The sequence below is a fragment of the Xenopus laevis genome, chromosome 1S, assembly GCF_017654675.1.
Source record: "Xenopus laevis strain J_2021 chromosome 1S, Xenopus_laevis_v10.1, whole genome shotgun sequence".
NCBI classification, from domain to species: Eukaryota; Metazoa; Chordata; class Amphibia; order Anura; family Pipidae; genus Xenopus; species Xenopus laevis.
In genome coordinates this window covers 170,857,216-170,877,433 of record NC_054372.1, presented here as the reverse complement: position 1 = coordinate 170,877,433, position 20,218 = coordinate 170,857,216, and the positions used below count along the sequence as shown (strand labels likewise).

General features: G+C 41.7%; 1 protein-coding gene and 1 long non-coding RNA gene across 2 annotated transcripts in view; one reads left to right on the top strand and one right to left on the bottom strand.

Moving 5' to 3' along the window:
• The window catches only part of map1b.S (microtubule associated protein 1B S homeolog), a 46,904-nt gene extending 37,581 nt beyond the window's left edge, over positions 1 to 9,323 (bottom strand). Inside the window, exon 1 of the mRNA XM_018244412.2 lies at positions 8,950 to 9,323. Coding sequence (XP_018099901.1) covers positions 8,950 to 9,127 — 178 coding nt within the window. The 5' untranslated portion in view covers positions 9,128 to 9,323. The remainder of the gene's footprint in view (positions 1 to 8,949) is intronic.
• A 4,637-nt stretch (positions 9,324 to 13,960) lies between these two features.
• Positions 13,961 to 16,177, top strand: LOC121398727. The gene is made up of 3 exons (XR_005964461.1): positions 13,961 to 14,015; positions 14,102 to 14,140; positions 16,014 to 16,177. It is a non-coding gene; the product is annotated as an uncharacterized LOC121398727 (long non-coding RNA).
• The last annotated feature ends 4,041 nt before the right edge of the window (positions 16,178 to 20,218 follow it).

The window sequence follows — 20,218 nt, the reverse complement described above, 5'->3', positions numbered from 1 at the left end:
AGGTTAGCTTGGTTAAATCAATATGTGCAAGATGATTTGAATTGCTTGTATAAACAGAACTCTATTGGAAATGGCATTCCTGTATTTTGGAGCTCTCTGTTTAAGGATAATAAATTCCATACATGTGCTGCACGTATACAATACCACACACATACAGAGTATTACTGGAGCAAAACATAGGACGTCGCTGGCCACATTGGTTCTGCTGACATGCAGGTTTCATCCTCAAGTGACAAAGGAAACCAACAAATGACAAACCCCACTGCTGCTAACTGATCCATGAGAAGCAAATAGATTACAGGATATTTCATTTTTAAGACCTCATTCAGCTTTTGCTGAATAATATTATCTAATATTCCAATGAGTTCAGCAGCAGCTGGAGAGACACATTTTGAAGACCACTAGATCATGGGTTGCCAAAACTTTTTCAAGGTATCAGGAAAATGTTCTGATGGACAACTCCACAAAGGAATGGATGGCAGATCCTTTTGTGATGCTGTTTTCTCAGAGCTTCTATGTGATTGCCCAGAAGGCATGTACTTTTATAGAGACTTAAGGGAAGCTACAAGTTCCCTCAGGCAGAGCCCACTGTACCTCTTGTTTCAGCATGGCTAACTTCTCAATCATTTTCTAGTTATAAAGGACAGCACCTTATAAATAAGTATGGATGAGTCTATGTATTCCTAGTATTTGCCAGACCTGCAAGACCTGCAGGGCATTTTTCACTTTTCACTGAACATTTTCTTTTAATCATAAAAAGATAGATTAAAAGTAAAAGGAAATGCCCACAAGCCTCAGTCTGGTGGCTTTCACACTACTGATTTTTTACAGTCAGGTCAGGAGATTTCTTGGCCTAGTGCTGAGATGTCTGCATGCAGGTTCGCTTGACTGAGATATGAGTAGCCTGACAACCAACAGTATAATCACACAAAAAAAAGGCTTATGGGAATAATAATCATTCTGCTTTAAATGAAGTTTAAACCAGGATTGTGGCTTTACTTTCCCTTTAAAATATAAACCTCTAACTAGTTTTGTTTGACATGAAATTGGTCTCTATTCCCAGATACCTCAGGACCACTTCTTCAGGTCATTCAGCTTCTACCTCTGGTCTTATAACAACATGACTTATAGTAATATTGAGTCCTCCATAACCAGCTCCAAACCATCAACCGTTGGAAAGGGCTGGGTCAGGCTGGGTCACAGGTGAGTGGCTGGCAGGTAGGAGCCAAAGTGCTTGGTAACACAATGCCTCCATGTTCCATATTTGGTGTTTAGAAGAACAATAAATATATAAATGCACTCAGAACTTGTTCTAATAAGGAACTTAAGCAGATGGCAATGATGAGGCAGAAGACAATAGAAAATTGATTCCGAGTGATAGAAGAGAGGATATAACCTTAAGATAAATCCATATAACAAGCTAGAGGTCAGGGGCAGGCTGCAAGCTGAAGCAAGTCTGTATAAACAGGTGAGAGGTCTTTGTCCGGCGGCAAGCAATACAAATTTGTGAAGCAGGTCAGGGGTCAGAACCAGAAGATGCAATAAAGGATTGAGAGAACAGGAACAGGGTAAATCAGACACAAGAGACTAGAACACAAACATGAGTCAATGATCCAGCAATTGCTGGGATGCAGGCAAGCCCGGACTGGCAATCTGTGGGTTCTGGCAAATGCCAGAGGTGCTGCTATAAGGTGCCATAGAAAGTCAGTATTTAGTGGGCTGATGGGGGCTGTTTGGACCTTTATGTGGGCCGATTGGGCCTCTGTGTACCTGAAATGCCAGGGCCTATTTTAATTCTCAGTCCGGACCTGGATGCAGGTACTGGCTTATTTAGGGTGTTGAGGGCAAGATTGTTAGCACCTGGCCAGAACAAGATTAGAGGTAAAGACCGAGAAAACCATAGAGAGAGGGTACGGTTACTTGGACTATTATCAGCATTTAGCACCAGAAGCCTCTGGTGACTGAACAGGAAAATGCACTGTCCAAACACCCTGCAGAAAACTTGACAGGCTGCCCTTAGCTCATCAAATAAATAGAGATTAGTATCCACAATTTCAATCAAATATAAATTCACACCAAATTTCACCCAAACTGAAGCTAGGCTATCAGGTGTAACAAGGAAAAATTTGCCCATTCTCCCTATTTCTTACCAAGACTGTAAGGGATATTTAATACTTTCTTCACACTGTTTCTCAGTTCATCCACTTGAATAACAAATGGTGTAAGACTTTCCACCCCATAAGTTCAAAGGTGTTATATTTAGCTACAATTTCTGGTTGATTTATTTCTCCAAAACCTTACACTTATCACAAATGGTGCAGCCATCTAACAAATGTGTGAATCCATAACTGGGTCACTTCCCACTTGCATCTGCTGGATATGGCTTTGCTGAAATAAAATGTGCATGACCAACGGAATGCTTTTAATGCGACCAGCTACTGACTGTCATACCAAAGTGAAGGAAAATCAATCGCTGAAGGTCACATTTTAAGAACTGTTCGATAAGACTCCATCTTAAACCTTTCTATGCAATCAGCTATACTGGTATAAAAGAAGAAGCATTTGCTAAAAGGGAGCCAAATAAGTGGGAAAAGTGTGGGGAAAAAGGGAAACATTATAGATACTTAGTTTATGATGGGTTGACAATAGTAGGCTGGTTTTTACTGAAACAATTACTATCTCTATTACCAAAGACCCATTATAAATTTTCCAGCAACAGTTTACATGAAAAACGTATCCTGTAAGCTCTGGGGGCCAGGGTATGCTCTCATTACAAGAATGGAGGGTATATTTGAGGGTCTGTTGCGATTTCCCTGCACCATGTGCCTTCCAACCCAGCATTACTGCTTTTCTACTAGTTCATGGCTGGATCATGGCTTAATCAGCGGCCTTTGTGAAGCTAGTTATACCCAAGGGACACTGGCTTTTCCCTTTCCAATGGGAACGGTGAACCAGCAAGGCAAGCTGTATAGCATTATATTTGTACTGGCTGGTTTGAAGGTAACATAGTAAAGGATTGGAAGGGACTTTTGTAAAAGTGTTAACTGTCCTGGCAATTCCTCCCCCTTTCTTCCACTAAGCGAGTAATACGAGTAATACCCCTGGTTATTTTTTTATAGGTTTCAATAGAAGAACAGATTTTCACCCAATAAATAGCAGGAAGCTGGGCCGGATCTGCATAGCTGGCATCGCCCTCGTCTCCTACCCTTTATTCACGCAAATATTTGGAGCAATGGGGATTGGCACACCGGGACCTTAAAAAACTTTGGTACCTTGTGCACATCCCCAGTGTTTCTGAACCAATGTGGGGTATGGTTGGGCAGCATGTCACCCCCTAAAATCTTGCCGCCCTAGGCCCAGGCCTTGGTGACCTTTCCACAAATCCGGGCCTGGCAGGAAGACGGGGCATATTTGGAAATCCCATATTTCGATGATAATTAATGCACTGGTGCATTAATGTGGCCCATATCCAACTACTGCCCCTAAATCCTCCGTAAGATTCGATCTTTGCCCTCTGGGCTAATGACTGGATCAGACTGATTTGGGCCAGCACTTGGGTGACCACATCAAGAAAGTAGAGATTTACTCGTATATCGACCTCACCAAACAAGCAGATCTCAAACTGTATGAGATGGTCAGATGGTCAGCTTTAGGGACAAGTACTAGAAAAAAACTTTTATGTTAGCCATGTATACAGGGTCTTTTGTAACAGTGGCATTTTTCAAGAGGCAATAAATTTCTTTATGTCAAGGCACACCCTGTTGTCCAACCCAGTGTCGGACAGGCCCACCGAGACACCAGGAAAAGTCCCAGTGGGCTCAGGTGTCAGTGGGACCTCATGTTGCTAAACATTTGGCTTATTTCATGGCCATTCCCTATTTCTATGAGAACAAAGAGGCTGAAAAGATGGAATAATAGGTTATAGGATTTATAACTAAAGAGACTAGAAGATTGAGTGAGGAGAGGAAGAATAATAGTAGTAAGAGCGGGCCCCTGGCCTAAATTTTCTTGGCGGGCCCCTGGTCTAAGGTTTTTGAGTGGGCCCCTGGTGTCCCAGTCCGACACTGTTCCAACCCACTTTAGTTGTGGCAGGAGGAAGGCGGCAGCAGCAAGCACAATTCTACAGAAGTGCAAGGAAGGCATGTTGACACAAGCAACATTAATGAGACTGTGGGACAGTCCCATTTTTGACAGCTCATCCCACAGTTCCGGGTTTCTTACTGAAATGTCCCGAGTTTCTCTTTGATCTTCTGCACTGATGGCAGAAAAAGATACAAAGGTTCTGATAATTAATTAAGAGGCTTTTTGAGAGCTCAGAACACTGAGCAGCTGCACTTTGATACATTTGTAACAATTTAAGATAAGCAAAGAAACAATTGTAACTATGTAAGATAAACAAGTTTCTTGGGGGAACTGTGACTCACAGCTTAAAGTGTCATTTCTCCTTCATTAACTTTTAATAGATAAAACATGGCCTTAAAACTCTCAGAAATGTGTTCAAACTTCCATAATCTGTCAAATTTTGTAAAATGGACATGGTAAATACAGGATGTGGCCATAAATGGGAGTGGTCAAAAAAGTTCATCAGCTGATGTTTTTGTTACTTTTTACATTTTTCAAATGTTGTGATGTATGCTGATCATTTGGAGCTCAATAACCAGATAAGACCAACAAGCACTTCTTCCAGATTCCAAAAGCTCAAAATAATGCTCAAAGCCCCCAGTTGTGAGTCACTTAAACACAGTGGGGTTGGATTCCTAATGTTAAAGCTAAACTGCACCAGCTTACCGACCAATCAGAGCTTTGCTTTCATTTTCTAATTGTATTAGTCTGATCAAGGCTAATTGCTGATTGGTTGCTACAGGTAATTGCACAGTGGTCTAGTTTAGTGCCTACATTAGTGAACCAGCCTTAATGCCTAAACCAAACATAGGAAAGGGGCAAAAGCTGATGCAGAATGCAAGCTTCTTAGTTCACAAATAGAATCCAATTAGTTAATTGATACGTTATTAATAGCTGAATCATATTCAGTTGCAAAGAGATTGAACTGCCACGTTGTGGGGGTAAAAATGTTTCTTAAAGGGTTAATAGAATGCACACAGAATGCACAATTTGGATTTATGCACAATATATATATATATATATATATATATATATATATACGGCTTCCTTATTTCTAAAAAGTATAATATTTGTATTTTAAACAAATTTACTCTGAAGGGCCCTTTAAGCTAAATAATAAGTACGTAGAGTCTTTTACATAAATCAAGCAGTGACTCTAAGATGGATAGATTATTGCATAAAAGCCACATTATAATACTAGAAAGCTTCACCTGGGAGACAATGCCGATGGCAATAGTGGTTCGATGACTTTTGGGACTGAAAAAAAAAACCCACACTACAATAAAAATGTGGGTTTAAATGAATAATTTGTACCAGTTCATGATGGAAATATCTGATATATCAGTGCAAGTAAATCATTTTCATCCGTGATGAAAGGCTAATGTGCTCCTTTGAGCCACTCCCATGCCTGGGCCCAGATCCTTAATGCAGAGACAAAACATTGGGGCCCTGTCCTTGGAGCACAGGCAGCTTAAAGGAACAGTCACAATGATACTGCTGTTTGCAGGATGGAGAACAGCGATGCAATACTAGGAAGTGTAGGAATTTAAGGAGATGACAGGCAGCGTGGGGGAGGGACAGGTCTAATAAGACAATGCAGTCTGACCTTGTACATGTGCAAGACTGCAATATAAAGCAGCAGAATTACAGTGAGTTATATCCACCCTGCAATGTGAGCTATAAAGAACAATAACTAAGCTCTGCTGGGAAGGATGGAGATACAGATAAGCACAAAAGGCATCCCTGCAATCATATTGTGCTGCATCACTAGGCCTGCAATTAACACACACATGTTCCCTGCACAAAAGAGACCAAGAGGCAGGGACAGATTACATCAAATTGTTACTATTCAGGATAGTCTCACACTCCATTGTTCCACTGCTATTGTAGTGTTTCTCCCAGATACACAAAGCTTTCCCTTATGGGGTTCACATAGAGGAGGATACCATGGACCCCATATACAGAGCTGGCAGAGGAGCAGTAAGGAACAGCAGGTACCAAATATGAGACCAGTTATCCAGAAACCCTTTATCCAGAAAGCTCCGAATTACTGGAAGGCCATCTCCCATAGACTCCATTTTAATTTAATAATTCTGATTTTAAGAAATGATTTCCTTTATCTCTGTGATAACAAGACAATACATTGTACTTGATCCCAAAATATGATTAATTTTTATTGGAGACAAAACCATCCTATTGGTTTTAATTCATGTTTAAATTAATTTTTTTAATAGACTAAAGGTATGAAGATCCAAATTATGAAAAACGCTGGGCACCCGAGGGCACCTCTCTCTAGCGTGCGTCAGAGAGATAAGGAGGGAGTTGCAGGGAGAGGGTCTGGGTCGGCGGGCCTAAAAGAGCCACCAGGTTTTTTCCCGGCGTCTCACCGGCCCAGTCCAACCCTGGAGGAAACAGACCCAGCGGCTGCAGGGGGGCCCAGGAGGTATAGGGCCACCATGAGGCCCTAATTCATATACAGTTTCAATAAATATTGGAGGTCAACCTCTAAACATTTTGGGGGCCTGAAAAAAAAAATATGCTGTGGGTCCCAGTAATATCGAATGTCACTGACAGATCCCGAGCATGTAAAGCAAAGCAAGATGCAACACGAGGCCTAGAGGATGTGATTGTAAATTATGGGGTTTTTTTTATCAGAGCTGCCCAACCAGAGTCCCCTGAGCATGTTGCTTGAGTGCCACTCCCAGCACCCACTGATGGAGAGTGGGTGCTGGGAGTTGTAGGCTGGATGAAAGGCCACCTATAAAGCATACCTCCCAACATTTTGGAAGTAAAAAGAGGGACAAAAATTTTTAACCTGCACGTAGCGCAATTTTTTTGACCACACCCCTTTCTGTGGCCACACCCCCTAATTACCATGTTTATTTGGCAGGTTATGAAAGTTTGAAAATAATTCTCCTTATCTAAACTGTGTTTTTGTGTCTCAAAATTGTTACAAAGTATCTTATTTGCACCTGTTAGCTGTTCTGGGCTCTCTGCTAAAAGCCAATTAAGTGAGAAACTTTGTTTCTTTTTCTGGCTGTTCAGTGCAGAGAAAAGAGGGACTTTCCAGTACAAATGAGGGACTGCGGGTTGAGCTGTCAAAAGAGGGACTGTCCCTCCGAAAAAGGGACAGTTGGGAGGTATGTATAAAGATGTGCTGCAGCAGCTGTAACTGGGCCCCTCAGAAGTGACAGGAGCAATGGGGAGTGTTGTGTCAGGGATAAGAATAACAAGCCCAGCGGGTACGATAAAAAGGAGGAATAAAAAGAAGCTTTGAATGGCTTCTTGTACAAGAGAGAATGAAGCAGCAGTTTTGTGCTTGGGAAGTGACACAGCAACTGCCATCTCTGAGCTCAGCACACGCGTCTCTATTGGCTGCCTGCGCGAACTCTCTCTGACCACTGGGCGTCGCCGTAGGGACCGCAGTGCGGCTGCGCCACGCCCACCTCCACCGCTCCTGCAAGTGCCACTGGGTCCGGCGGCAGCGCTGGGAGAAGAAGCTCCGCTACTACCCGCCGACAATACAAGGGCACGGCGCCTGCAGAGCATTTTGCAATCAAACCACTGGGTCTCCTGGTACCGCTGCCTGGGCTCTACCTCTCAGCAACCTCCCTTATTATTCAGTGCAAGTAGAAGCGCTAGAATAGCGTGTAACAGACTCACAGGCAGCCCCAGTGTAGAATAAATCAAGGGAAAGCTTCCCAGTAACCCCACGGCACCTGCATCTCTATCAGACATGTCAGCCATGTGCAGCCTGTGCTCCTCAGTCCTAGTTCAGAAATACAATTCCCAGCCTGTCCCCAGGGGGCGCTGTTCAGCTGGAGGGCCGCAAGTCTGATATTGTGGTTTCCTCCAGAGATCTATAAACTAGACAGGGCTGGGCGTGGGGCAGTATCACTAGTCTTTGTCTGCCAGTCCTTGTGATGGGAGCATGGCCATTGGCCAGGGGGCAGTTGGGGGCAGTGCAGGAAAGCAGAGCTGATGTCCCTCCAGCTGTAGGAAAGATGTGCAAAGCTGCGGTGTAACATCAGCAGGAGGGTTGCAGGTCGCACATCTTTCATCTATATATTTAAATATCAGTTTTCCAACATATATATATATCATTATCTCCTCACCTCACCCCATGGAACCCAGGAGCCCCAGGCAACTGTCATCTCTCTCTAAATAAAGTCCTGCACCCAACCTTGCTGCACCTGCCTAACTGCACATCCACACCCATTGGTGCAGCCTGAAACTTGCCCAATTACACTGGATCAGATACAGACTCAGAGAGACAGAAGCATCCCCAGCTCCCAGCACATCTCTTCTTATTGTGACAAATAAGTGTCACAGCACAGGAGCAGAATGTCAGATTTGGTACAAAATGCCAGTGTTGCTGCTGTGAGTGTGAGTGTGAGTGTTGCTGCTGTGAGTGTTGCTGCTGTGAGTGTGAGTGTGGCAGCACAGTGAGTGTGAGTGTGGCAGCACAGTGAGTGTGAGTGTGGCAGCACAGGGAGGGGCGCCTTCATTGACAACTGTTACATCTGCAGCCCAACACGTTTTCTGTCCAGAAAAAAAGGGAGTGGCTGCTCCAGATTTGCCTTTGTTCCCCCAAACTGAATAACACAGTCGTCCTTTCCCAGGTATTATTCTGTGCATCTGTCCAGCTACAAAATCAATTCTGTGCGTCTGTCCAGCTACAAAATCAATTCTGTGCATCTTATGCGACACAAGGATAGTGGTATTTGTATCTGCTGAAACAAAAGCAGGTGCAACCTGTGGGTGTCAGAGAGAGAGATGCTGAAAGTTGGGAGTGTGGGGGTCGCTGATAGGGGGGTCGGTCCTTACCTCTCTCTATGTTGGTCAGGGCGCATCTCACGTGCTCCTCGGTCACTGTCTCCCCAATAACCACGAGCAGGTAGAATTTACTGTCCAGGAACCTGTGCGAGAGGCTGGGGGAGGCTGCAGGGTTGGGGATGCTGTTTGTTGGCTCCATGTCGGGTGCTGCTTCCACAAGGGTTGCCATGATCCTTCCCCCTGCGCTCTTCTCTCCTCACTGATATTCCTGCTGCTCCGCTCCCCACACTTGCCTAGAGCTGCCGGCTGAGAGCAGGGAGTGAGCGGGGAGGGGAGGTGGGATGCCTTTTATACGGCGGCAACTGGGCTGGGACCCTGGGAGGAGAATCACATTAACTGCCTGTCTGTCTTCCACCATTCACCTCGTCTGATGTCATCTGCAGCAAATCATCGGCTCCGGAAGCAGAAAGAAAGCGCTGCGACTCAGTGCCGGCAGCATCAGCAGCAGCAGCATCAGCATCAGCAGCAGCAGCAGAGAGGCAATGCGGGGCCCATTCCTGCACTGGAATCCCAAAGAAGTCACCAGTCACAACATTACTGTCTGTAATCACAGCTACTGGGCCCCACAGCAAATTCATTTTAGGGCCCCAACATATACACAGATTGTCCTGTTTTACCTATACATTTGCCTCGTGTGGCCCCCCTATACCTCCTGAGCCCAATTTTGCTCTCTCATTGCCCTAAATATCAGGAATTTTTCCTTTGGGTAATTTTTAGTTTACCTTTAAAAATTGTGTGTGAATATATATATATATATATATATATATATATATATATATATATATATATATATATATATATATATATATATAATCTCTCTCTCTCTCTCTCTCTCTCTCTCTCTCTCTCTCTCCCTCTCTCTATATATAGTTTATATATATATAATGTTTCAAAACAACAACAGGTCTCTGGATTGTAAGCTCTTTTGGGCAGGGCTCTTGCAGTAGCAAAAATATAATACAGTAAACTGCACAGTTACTGGGGGGCCTGGGCCGCAGGTTCTGCTGTATAGAAACATCCCCTCTGTAGTCCCATCTGCTAACAACATTCAGAGGGTTATTTATCAAACTCCAAATATCCAAACCTTGACTAATTTGTAGTTTTCGGAGCAAAAAAAAACTACGAATTATTCGCTATTTATTAAAGTCTTATGGTCTAAAAACTCAGAATCCAAAACCCCGGCATCTAAAATCTCTCGAGGTCCTGTATAAGTCAATGGGGAAGGTCCCAGTGTCTTCGCTGATGTCCATACTGATATCCGATGATTTTGGGGATTCGGAGCAAAAAAACTCAGAAAAGTCTGAAAAATAAATAGTTTTTTTGGAAAACTCAGAAAAATTGGGAGTTTTCGGAGGAAAGCCCAGGAGTTTTGACCGACCCTATTTTTTCAGGCTCTTTTCTTCATAAATAAGGTCCATTCGGGAATTTGGAGTTGCTCGAAGTTGGATATTATACAGAGATAAATTCAGACCTTTATAAATAACCCCTCACTGTCTGTTGCAAACTAGAGGCAGTAGGCAAGTGCAGGTGGGCCAAGGGGAGGCAGTGGAGTTGTTCTTAATGGGATCTGAGTGTGCCGACCACCAAAGATTTTTTACAGGGGGCCCTGGCACTGTCAAGGTAAGCTGATAAGCCAGGCTCATGTATCAGTTATAGGTTTTTCTATGTAGTCTGTATGTTCAGTGTATATACCCATTTATATTACAGTGCTGGGCAGTAGCATCACTAGATATTACTGGGCACCAAAATAAATCATTTTTTAGGCCCCTATTATTTGTGGTTTTTGAGCTATTTAGCTTTTTATTCAGCAGTTCTCCAGTTTGCAATTTCAGTAATGTGTCCAACACCCTAGCAACCACCCACTGATTTGAATAAGAGCTGGAATATGAATAGGAGAGGGCAGGGATAGAAAGTAATAAAAAGTAGTAATAACAATACATGTGTAGCCTTACAGAGCATTTACTTTTTAGATGGGGACCTCCATTTGTTAGCTGAAAAGAGTGAAAAGAAACAGGCAAATCATTAAAAAAAAAAATAATGAAGACCAATTGAAAAGTTGCTTACAATAGGTCATTCTATAACATAAAAGTCAACTGAAATAAAATAAAAAAAGAGTGCCTTTTAGTGCAGAGAGCACATTTGCTTCCAGTGCAGTAACCCTCTTCCCCATCAGAATGCATTTGAGGTAACTGTGAGTGTGGATGTGTCTGGGGGAATCTGCTTTAATGAGAGATATGGCTCTAAATAGAAACACGTAACAGATTATTTTTGTGTATGACAATATTGGTTTGGTAAGTTCAATTTTTTCTGAGTGCGAATACTAAATATTAATGTTTTACAGAGATTCCTGATACATAAACCAAAAAACCACAGTAGTATTAAGCCATGTTTTTAAAGAAGCACAATTGATCATACTATACACTGCCAGGCTTAAAAACTAACCCCAGAAAACCAGATATTTCAGGGAAATACAAATTCTTACAAAATCAAAAGGCTAAATATGTCTTTCTACTTTAACTAGCCCCACTGCAGATCTCTGGCAACTCAAAACTTGTACTTAGCAGTATTATAAAGTAAACATTCCGATTGATTGATCCCAAATGACATTAGGGATCATAACGACTGACATTACATGACATTACATTACATCCTAATGAATTCAGAATAATTAAAAATGCATTTACATTCACATGTACTTTAAACTAAAAAAAATCTGCGAACTGGCACAAAACTGGCACTTTAAACCATTTAATATCATATTATAAGTCTTTTGAACTGTTCAGTACCCCAGGGTGCAAATAATGAAAATCATATCAATTCAGTTGCTTTTGTTGCTTTGTTGCATTCGTTATTAAAGCCCATAGACAGTTACACATATTTTCGAAAAGTGCACTTTCCTAAGAATTCAAAAAGGCATAGTTTTTTCTACAGCCAAACACTGATCTTTGGTAAATTCATGTTTTGAGACTACAAAATATGAACAGTTTTCACAAAAGATTTACTGGGCAAAGAAACAAAATGAAATAAGAAAAAAAAAAGATCAATGAAATAACTGAAGCATTTATGGGATCTGTTATCCAGAAAGCTGCAAAATACACTCCATTATAATCAAATAATCAATTTTTTTAAAATATTTTTTTCTCTGTAATAATAAAAAAATAACTTGTACTTGATCCAAAGTAAGAGATAATGAATCCTTATTGAAGGCAAAACCAACTTATTGGGTTTACATGACCTTCTAGTAGACTTACGAAAATTGAAATTACTGAAAGATCTGTTATTTGGAAAACCCCAGACTCTGCATAACAGAGGGTCAGGGGTCAAATCAACGTTCCACTAGTGTGGCCATGCAGTGAATATTATATGGGCAAATGTGTGTTTTATCCATATGCAGAGACTATGGCAATATTCCACACATGCCAGCAGACTCCCGAAGTGCTCAGTATAGTAGTTACACCACTGGAACCAACACATCACAGCACTTTACAGAGATGATACATCATTGACATTAGCCCCTGTCCCAGTGGAGCTTACAATGGAGCTTACAATCTAAGGTCCCAATCACATTCACACAGTTTTATCAGGAGCCAATTAATGTGCCTTTGTGTTTTTGGAGGGTTGAAGGAAACTGGAGTACCACAAGGAAACCCACACACAGGGAGAACATTTATATCCCTATCCATACATTATCCAGGTGCAGCATCTACTTTTCAGGAAAACATTTTGCAGTCGAAGTTTACTGCCTTGAATTTGTCCTGCCATTTACTATACTTTCTTTTATCATGTCATTCGGGGTGTTGACACAGGCAGGGCCGCAATCAGGGAGGGACAGGGGGGGACAAGTGGCATGAAGGGGGGCCCGGCAGTGCTGCAGTTTTGAAAGAGCCGGGCCCCCCTTAAGAGGGCCAAAGCCTTGCAGCCATTTTTGAAGTCCCGAACAGCCTAAATGCGGAAGTGCCGAAAGGCCGAACAGCCGAAGGACACGAAGCCACGAAAACAGCCAAGCCGAACTCCATAAGTGTCGAAAAGACTCAAAGTCAAGAAAACAGCCGAAATTGAAGTCCTGAAGCGGTGAAAAGACCCAAAGTCACGAAAGGAGGCGAAGTTGAAGTCCTGAAGCCATGAGTTCAATTCTACTGAACACCAATGTGTGTTTTTTTTTTTTTTTGTTTTTTTTAATCCCCTGGCCACCAATGTATTATTTTAATATTCTATAGGCCCTGCCACCAATGTTTTTTTAAAAAATAGTTTTTGGGGCCCCAATTTTTTTTAACTTGTAAGGGGGGCCCTGACACCAAGGGTTTTTTTAAAAAAATATTCTTTGGGGGCCCAATTTTTTTTAACTTATAAGGGGGCCCTGACCATCATTAGCTTTTTATAACTTGTGTGTGGGGGGGGTTACTTTTTTTGCGCTGATGTCTGTGTGGTCTTTTAACTGTGATGTGGAGTGGGCGGGATCTGGGTGGGGTATGGGCGCTAGTGTGGGCGGGGCCCAGGGGGCCCAAAAATGTTGTTGTACGGGGCCCCATGATTTCTAGTTGCGACCCTGGACACAGGACACCCCTGCAGGATAACAGAAGAACCGGCACTGGGGAGCTTCAGTTTAGCAATCCATGCATGGGAATGGCATGCTATATTGCAGAAAACATATTTAAACAAATTTTAATAATACACATAACAACTTTTAGGTTGGAGAAAGGCCGCAGCAGATTTTATTGGCAAACTTCGAAACATATCATGTAATATCAATATCATTTTCAATTCTTTAGCCAGCCCAATTACATCATTGAGCAGCCAATCCACAATAGTTCCGCCTTTAATGTTTTTTGGCCAGGAACTATTTAATACAGAAATAAAATTTTCCTCCAGCTGCGACAATAACTTATATTATCATTAGTCATCATTCTATATATATATTATTTTCTTTCTTTTTTTTTTTTTTTGTCTTTTTGTCTTTTTTATTTTAAAAATTACAAACAACAGGGTGGGCGGATGGGTGCAAACCTGGACAGCATACCGACGATGCTCCTTCCTCACCGGTCTTTCGCCGACTGATGGTAAGTTAGCGGCGACTCGGCTTTTTATATCCTTCCGTCTAGGTCACATGACTGACACCGACCAATCATATCATTTTCTTTTACAGAAGCACCGTTGGACCTTCAAACAAGCCGGAACTAACCCGGTAAGTATACAATTAACCCCTTCTTTTCCAGCAACCTTCCCATGCCGGCTGTTAAGTTTTAAACAAACTTAAGCCACACATGGGAATGGCATGCTATATTGCAGAAAACATATTTAAAAAATTTTAATAATACACATAACAACTTTTAGGTTGGAGAAAGGCCGCAGCAGATTTTATTGGCAAACTTCGAAACATATCATGTAATATCAATATCATTTTCAATTCTTTAGCCAGCCCAATTACATCATTGAGCAGCCTATCCACAATAGTTCCGCCTTTAATGTTTTTTGGCCAGGAACTATTTAATACAGAAATAAAATTTTCCTCCACGCCAATTCACTTTTAGCCAGAAAATGTGTAATTGGCACATTCCCATTTAAACATTGCTTTTTCAACAGCATTTTGCAAACCAACATTAAAAATATCGTTGCCAATATCTGTAAAATGAATACCATCCCATCTGCGCAAGCCATCTCCACCTAATTCCAGCTCCTCGTGCCTGTATGTCAACAAATTCAAGGATTTCATAAATTTACAAATCCCAAAATTCAACTTTTTCTTGCAACGTTCCAGAGCCTTCAAGTTAGGCTGCTGAATCCACTGCAGCCTAGAGATTATCTCTGACCAGACAATAATAGCATGAGGCAAATTAAAATGCAACATCACTAAATCTTTCTTTATCTGTCTGGTGAGGTCTAAAATCTTTGTATTGCCCACGTTACCTCCCAAATGAACATTTAAAATGTCAGGTCTTCCCCATTTGTGTAACATTAAAGAGAATAATTGCCAAATATCGTTCCAAACAGCACCTCTCACACCCAGCCAATGAATTCTAACTTTGCTATCTGAAAAACCTAAATTAAGTCCATAACGCCTCTGCAACGCTCGCCTTTTGGCCCAATAAATGAAAGAGTGACCAATGATCCAAACGAGGAACTGTTTTGCACCTGAAATAAATAAATAAATTAACACTCGTCAATAAGATTTGGCCTAAGATAGGATTGATATCTCTTTGAATCCCAGCGCCCGAGCCTTTTGATAAAATCTTCGCCAAAACCCAATAAAGACGCCTGTGTAGCTGCCCCAATACGAAAAGAATGAGACTTATAAGCATTATGTTCAATGTTCAATTTTTGTAAACAGCGTTTTAGAACTTGCTCCAGTTGAAATTTGGTAACTGGTGAGCCATCAATATGTATGAAAAAAGGGGCATCCACATTAGGTCTAATGGCAAGGAAACTCACATAAGCTCTGACTGGGCACAAGTTTAAACAATCAAAAGAACCTATCCATAGTAGAGACCCTTTCCCCAACTGGTCAGTTTTAGATTTCCTAATCAAAACCCTCAACTTGTCCCCGATCAGAACAACATCGCTACAATGTAAACCTCCCGGTTTTGTTTTTGAAAAACTAACAGCTTCACCCACCCTCAATGCCGCAAAAAACATTAAGAGGAAGATTAATTTGAACAAACTAGCCTCATTAATCGATAAGCATACTAAGTCTAAAGCCATCAACAATTTGCTCAACAAATTCAAAGTTATTGGCTTCCTCTTATCCGCTACACTTTTACGCATATGCCAACCTTTAACAAATTGTTTGACAACTGCCGCTTTAGTAAAATCATATTGGCCAAAAAGTCTCAAAAAGAAGGAAATGCCGGCCAGCTGCTTTTTGACGTATGCTACCGAATGTCGAGCTTCATTGTGCTCCAACATTATCAAAAGTAGAAGATCCAAATCTCCACAGACATTCCCCCTTTTCGCCTTTTGCTGTAACCAATTTTGCCATGTATGTAAATAATCCTGCCAAGTTTTCTCAGCAAGCGACTGAGAAATAAATTCTTCTAACTTGTTGTTACAAAATTCCACAGATAATTCGGGCAATTGCAACTTTCCGGATCGATCTCTCCCGCCAGCTGACTGAATAGAGCGAGCTGAAAACGAGACAAAGCATCTGCCATTGAATTCTGACAACCAGGAACATGTTTCGCCTTTAACCATATATTATGTTTGAAAGCTCTAAAAACTATTTGGCGTAATATATTAACAACTGGTGGAGATTTTGCAGATAAAGTATTTATTACTTGAACTACACCCATGTTGTCACAATGTAAAATAATCCTTTTATTTGTTAGCAAATGTCCCCAAATTTCCAATGCCACCAATATTGGGAATAATTCAAGTAAAACCAAATTTCTAATCAATTCTGTTTGACTCCAAAAATCGGGCCAAGCTGCATAACACCAATGTTGTTTAAACACTACACCAAAACCTGTTGATGCTGCTGCATCCGAATAAAGATGCAATGCAGAATTGTCAACAAAATTATCTTGCCAGCAGGTTCTACCATTAAAATGCTGTAAAAAACTGCTGCCAAATGATCAAATCCTCTTTGACAGCATTCGGGATACGAATATGCCAACTAGGGTTACTCACACCTATCGTCAATTGTATGAGCCTCTTGTTGAAAACCCTACCAATTGGGATTATCCTAGTCGCAAAATTTAAATGCCCTACCAGCGACTGAATATGCTTTAATGTAAGCTTCTTAGCCGTTAAAGCAGCTGAAAGCAAACTTTTCAATTTGACCAATTTAACTTCTGGTAATCTGAATTCCATGTTGTTAGAATCAATCTCAATCCCTAAAAACTGTAATACCTGAACTGGCTTAACCGTTTTATCTAAAGCTATAGGTATCCCAAATTTTTTAGATAATAGCAAAAAGGTATTCAAAAGAATGTTGCAGGTGTCTGTACCAGTTGGTCCAACAAATAAAAAATCATACAAGTAATGTAAAATAAATTCGGAACCAGTTTCAAACTTAACTGACCACTCCAAAAAGTTAGCAAACAGTTCAAAATAATTGCAAGAAACAGCACAGCCCATGGGTAAACACTTGTCATAGTAATAATATCCTTCAAAATGGAAACCTAAAAGAAAGTAACAATCTGGATGAATGGGCAGTAATCTGAAAGCAGACTGAATATCACTTTTTGCCAATTGCGCTCCTTTTCCACAAAGCCGAAGTAAATCTACTGCTTTGTCAAAAGAAGTGTATTCCACTGAACATAACTCACGGGATATACCATCATTGACCGACAAACCAATAGGAAATGATAAATGATGGATTAACCTAAAAGAACCCGCTTCTTTTTTAGGGACTACTCCTAAAGGAGAAATTCTCATGTCAAGCAATGGAATGTCAACAAAAGGACCAGCAATTCTATTACAAGACAATTCCTTAAGCAATTTCTCCCTTACCACTTCCGGATATTTTTTGGCTGATTTCAAATTATCTACTACAACTGGGAAGAATTTTGAATTATCCGAAGGAATTGTAAATCCATGCTTAAATCCCGATTCAATTATTGCTGCTTTCTGCTGGCTTGGGTAAACCCTTAAGTAGGGCAACATTGCGAACAACTTCACTGGCGTTGCCGCTCTTTTGGTGCTGTTCCTTTGGATTAACTTTCCCTGAATGGCTAAATCTCTTTGCGCAACGAAAAGCAGGGTGTCCTCCTGAACATAAAGAGCACTCATGCTTATAACGGCAACTATTTTGCCATTTGCAAAAATTTTCATTAAAGGACCAACAAGCATTTCTACCTGCAACAACCTTAGCCTGATTTTGAACTGTCTGAGGTTTAGGAGCTAACATCCCCATCCACAAATCTATATCTTTAGAGCCCCAAAGCATAGACTCATTTTTTGTCTAACTCTATCATCATATAAGAACCAAGCTACTCCACCATAGCTCCTATATGCCTCAAGAATAATATCCAAATGCTTAAATAGACTAGCACCTAAATTAGGAAACTTGTCACATAAAATATTGGAGTAAATACAAAAAGCCTGCAACCAATTCGTAAATGTCCTGGCTACAGGCCTACGTCTCTCCTCCTCAGTGTCACCCTTACGGTCAGTTTTCAAAAATTCCTTAACCGACGGCAAAAGTGACAGCATGTCTATATAATCACCTTTCGTGATTTTATCTCTAACATTAGCCGACAAATGTAAGCCGAGTGGAGTAGTTTGACACACAAAAACATCCTTATAACTGCTTTCATTAACACCTGTGCTTATATGCGTAGCCGCCGCACCAGGCATATTAGAGTTAACTAAAGTCTGAAATAAATTACCTAAGTCCTGCAGCAGTCTAGCACCCTGCTCCACGCTGGCTTGCTGAAGATCCTGATGGCCACCGACCTGTGATGGGAGGGAAGGAGGAACAGAGACTGCCTTAGCCCCCACAGGGAGGCTAGAAGTGTTTGGCGTCGCCAAGGTAGCGAGCCCAGCTCCGTGAACCCCAGAGCTACTTGCATCAGCGCTCTGGAGTCCTGAGGCAGCCTCCGTTACCTTCCTAAACTCGACCTCCTCCAGCAGCGACCTCTGCGGCGGAGAAGAAGCTGGCCATCCTAGGATGTTGCTTGAAGACCCGGCCGAAGAACTGGGCATGGCTTGACTCGAAGTCCCAGGATCCTGGCGGAGATCGGACAGAGGAGCGTGGGTTCCGGCGATGCTGCTCGAAGTGCTGCGGGGTTGACGCCGAGGTTCCCTCTCAGGACCGCTGGGCAGTTTGCTTGAAGACGCTGAAGAGCGGTGAGTCTTGCTTGCAGAGGCGGAGGCGACCCTCATCTTCTGAGCAGGATGCTTCCTGAATGTAGCTTTCTTGACCGGAGCTTTACCTTTTCCTCTCTTCGTAGGCGGCGATCCTATTGGCTGGTTCCTGGACCCGGAAGTATCCTCAGACTGACAGGCGGAGTTCTCATCCGAATCACCTTGCAGTTCCTGCCGGCATCCAGCGAAGATCCTCTTGACGTCTTCCGGACCCGCCTTCTCCTGAAGCCATCTCAATACCTCATCGGCGACAAGCGGAGTTTCCGACGCGACTGCAAACCTGGACAGCATACCGACGATGCTCCTTCCTCACCGGTCTTTCGCCGACTGATGGTAAGTTAGCGGCGACTCGGCTTTTTATATCCTTCCGTCTAGGTCACATGACTGACACCGACCAATCATATAATTTTCTTTTACAGAAGCACCGTTGGACCTTCAAACAAGCCGGAACTAACCCGGTAAGTATACAATTAACCCCTTCTTTTCCAGCAACCTTCCCATGCCGGCTGTTAAGTTTTAAACAAACTTAAGCCACACATTCTTCATAATAGAAGCTAAATAAACTAGTCTGACTTGACTTGTTCTCCAAAACCCCTTGCTACTGTAGCTGTTATCACCCTACTAATCATCAGATTCTCATCTACTGATAAATATTTCCTTGGCTTTGGTCGTGAACCTTGACCCTTTTTAAATAATTCTACTGCATTCTATATTCTGTACACTAGCTACATGCAGGGTCGGACTGGTGGGGCATTGTTCCTGTCTCTCAGCTACAACATGATTCCTTCTTTATTCCTCCATCTGAATACTATTTTATTCATATAGTTTGCAATACATTCCCAGTGGTAGTGGCAGCGGAACAAGATAATCGGAGACAGCTCGTATGGGTTTAACAGCACAAGATTGTTTTCTAGATTTTTTGTGCAAGACAAGTTGGGATTGATATTGCAGGTACAGGAGCCAGTACATGAGTAGAAAGGAGAGCTGATTATTCCCTTCACTGAACTCTGTGCAGACAAAGAAAGTTTACACTTGTACTTTATCATCTTGTCACCTTCCGTAATTCAAATATATAACTGACTTACTGATTTGGCTATTTACTGATTTACTGTGAATGCAGGTATATAACATGTTTGTTTCATGTGAATATAAAAGGAATAATGTTGGTGTAAAGAATTCATATTGGAAGAAGTATCTGAAGGGTTGAGACCAAAGAGATTAAACAGACATTCAAGATAATCAAAATTGTGTTGTAATATCTCTACATTAATAGTAGGAAATTCATTGTTGCAAAAGAGCATATCATTTAATATCATACCACTGACATTGCTATTCAACACACTTTAGTGGTACCATTCCTAATTATTACTCACTACATAGGTACTAGGGACATGTGGGGTTTTCTGTTATCCAGAATTTAATACAGCTTAATGAGTCACAGTGGATGTATTCATCATTT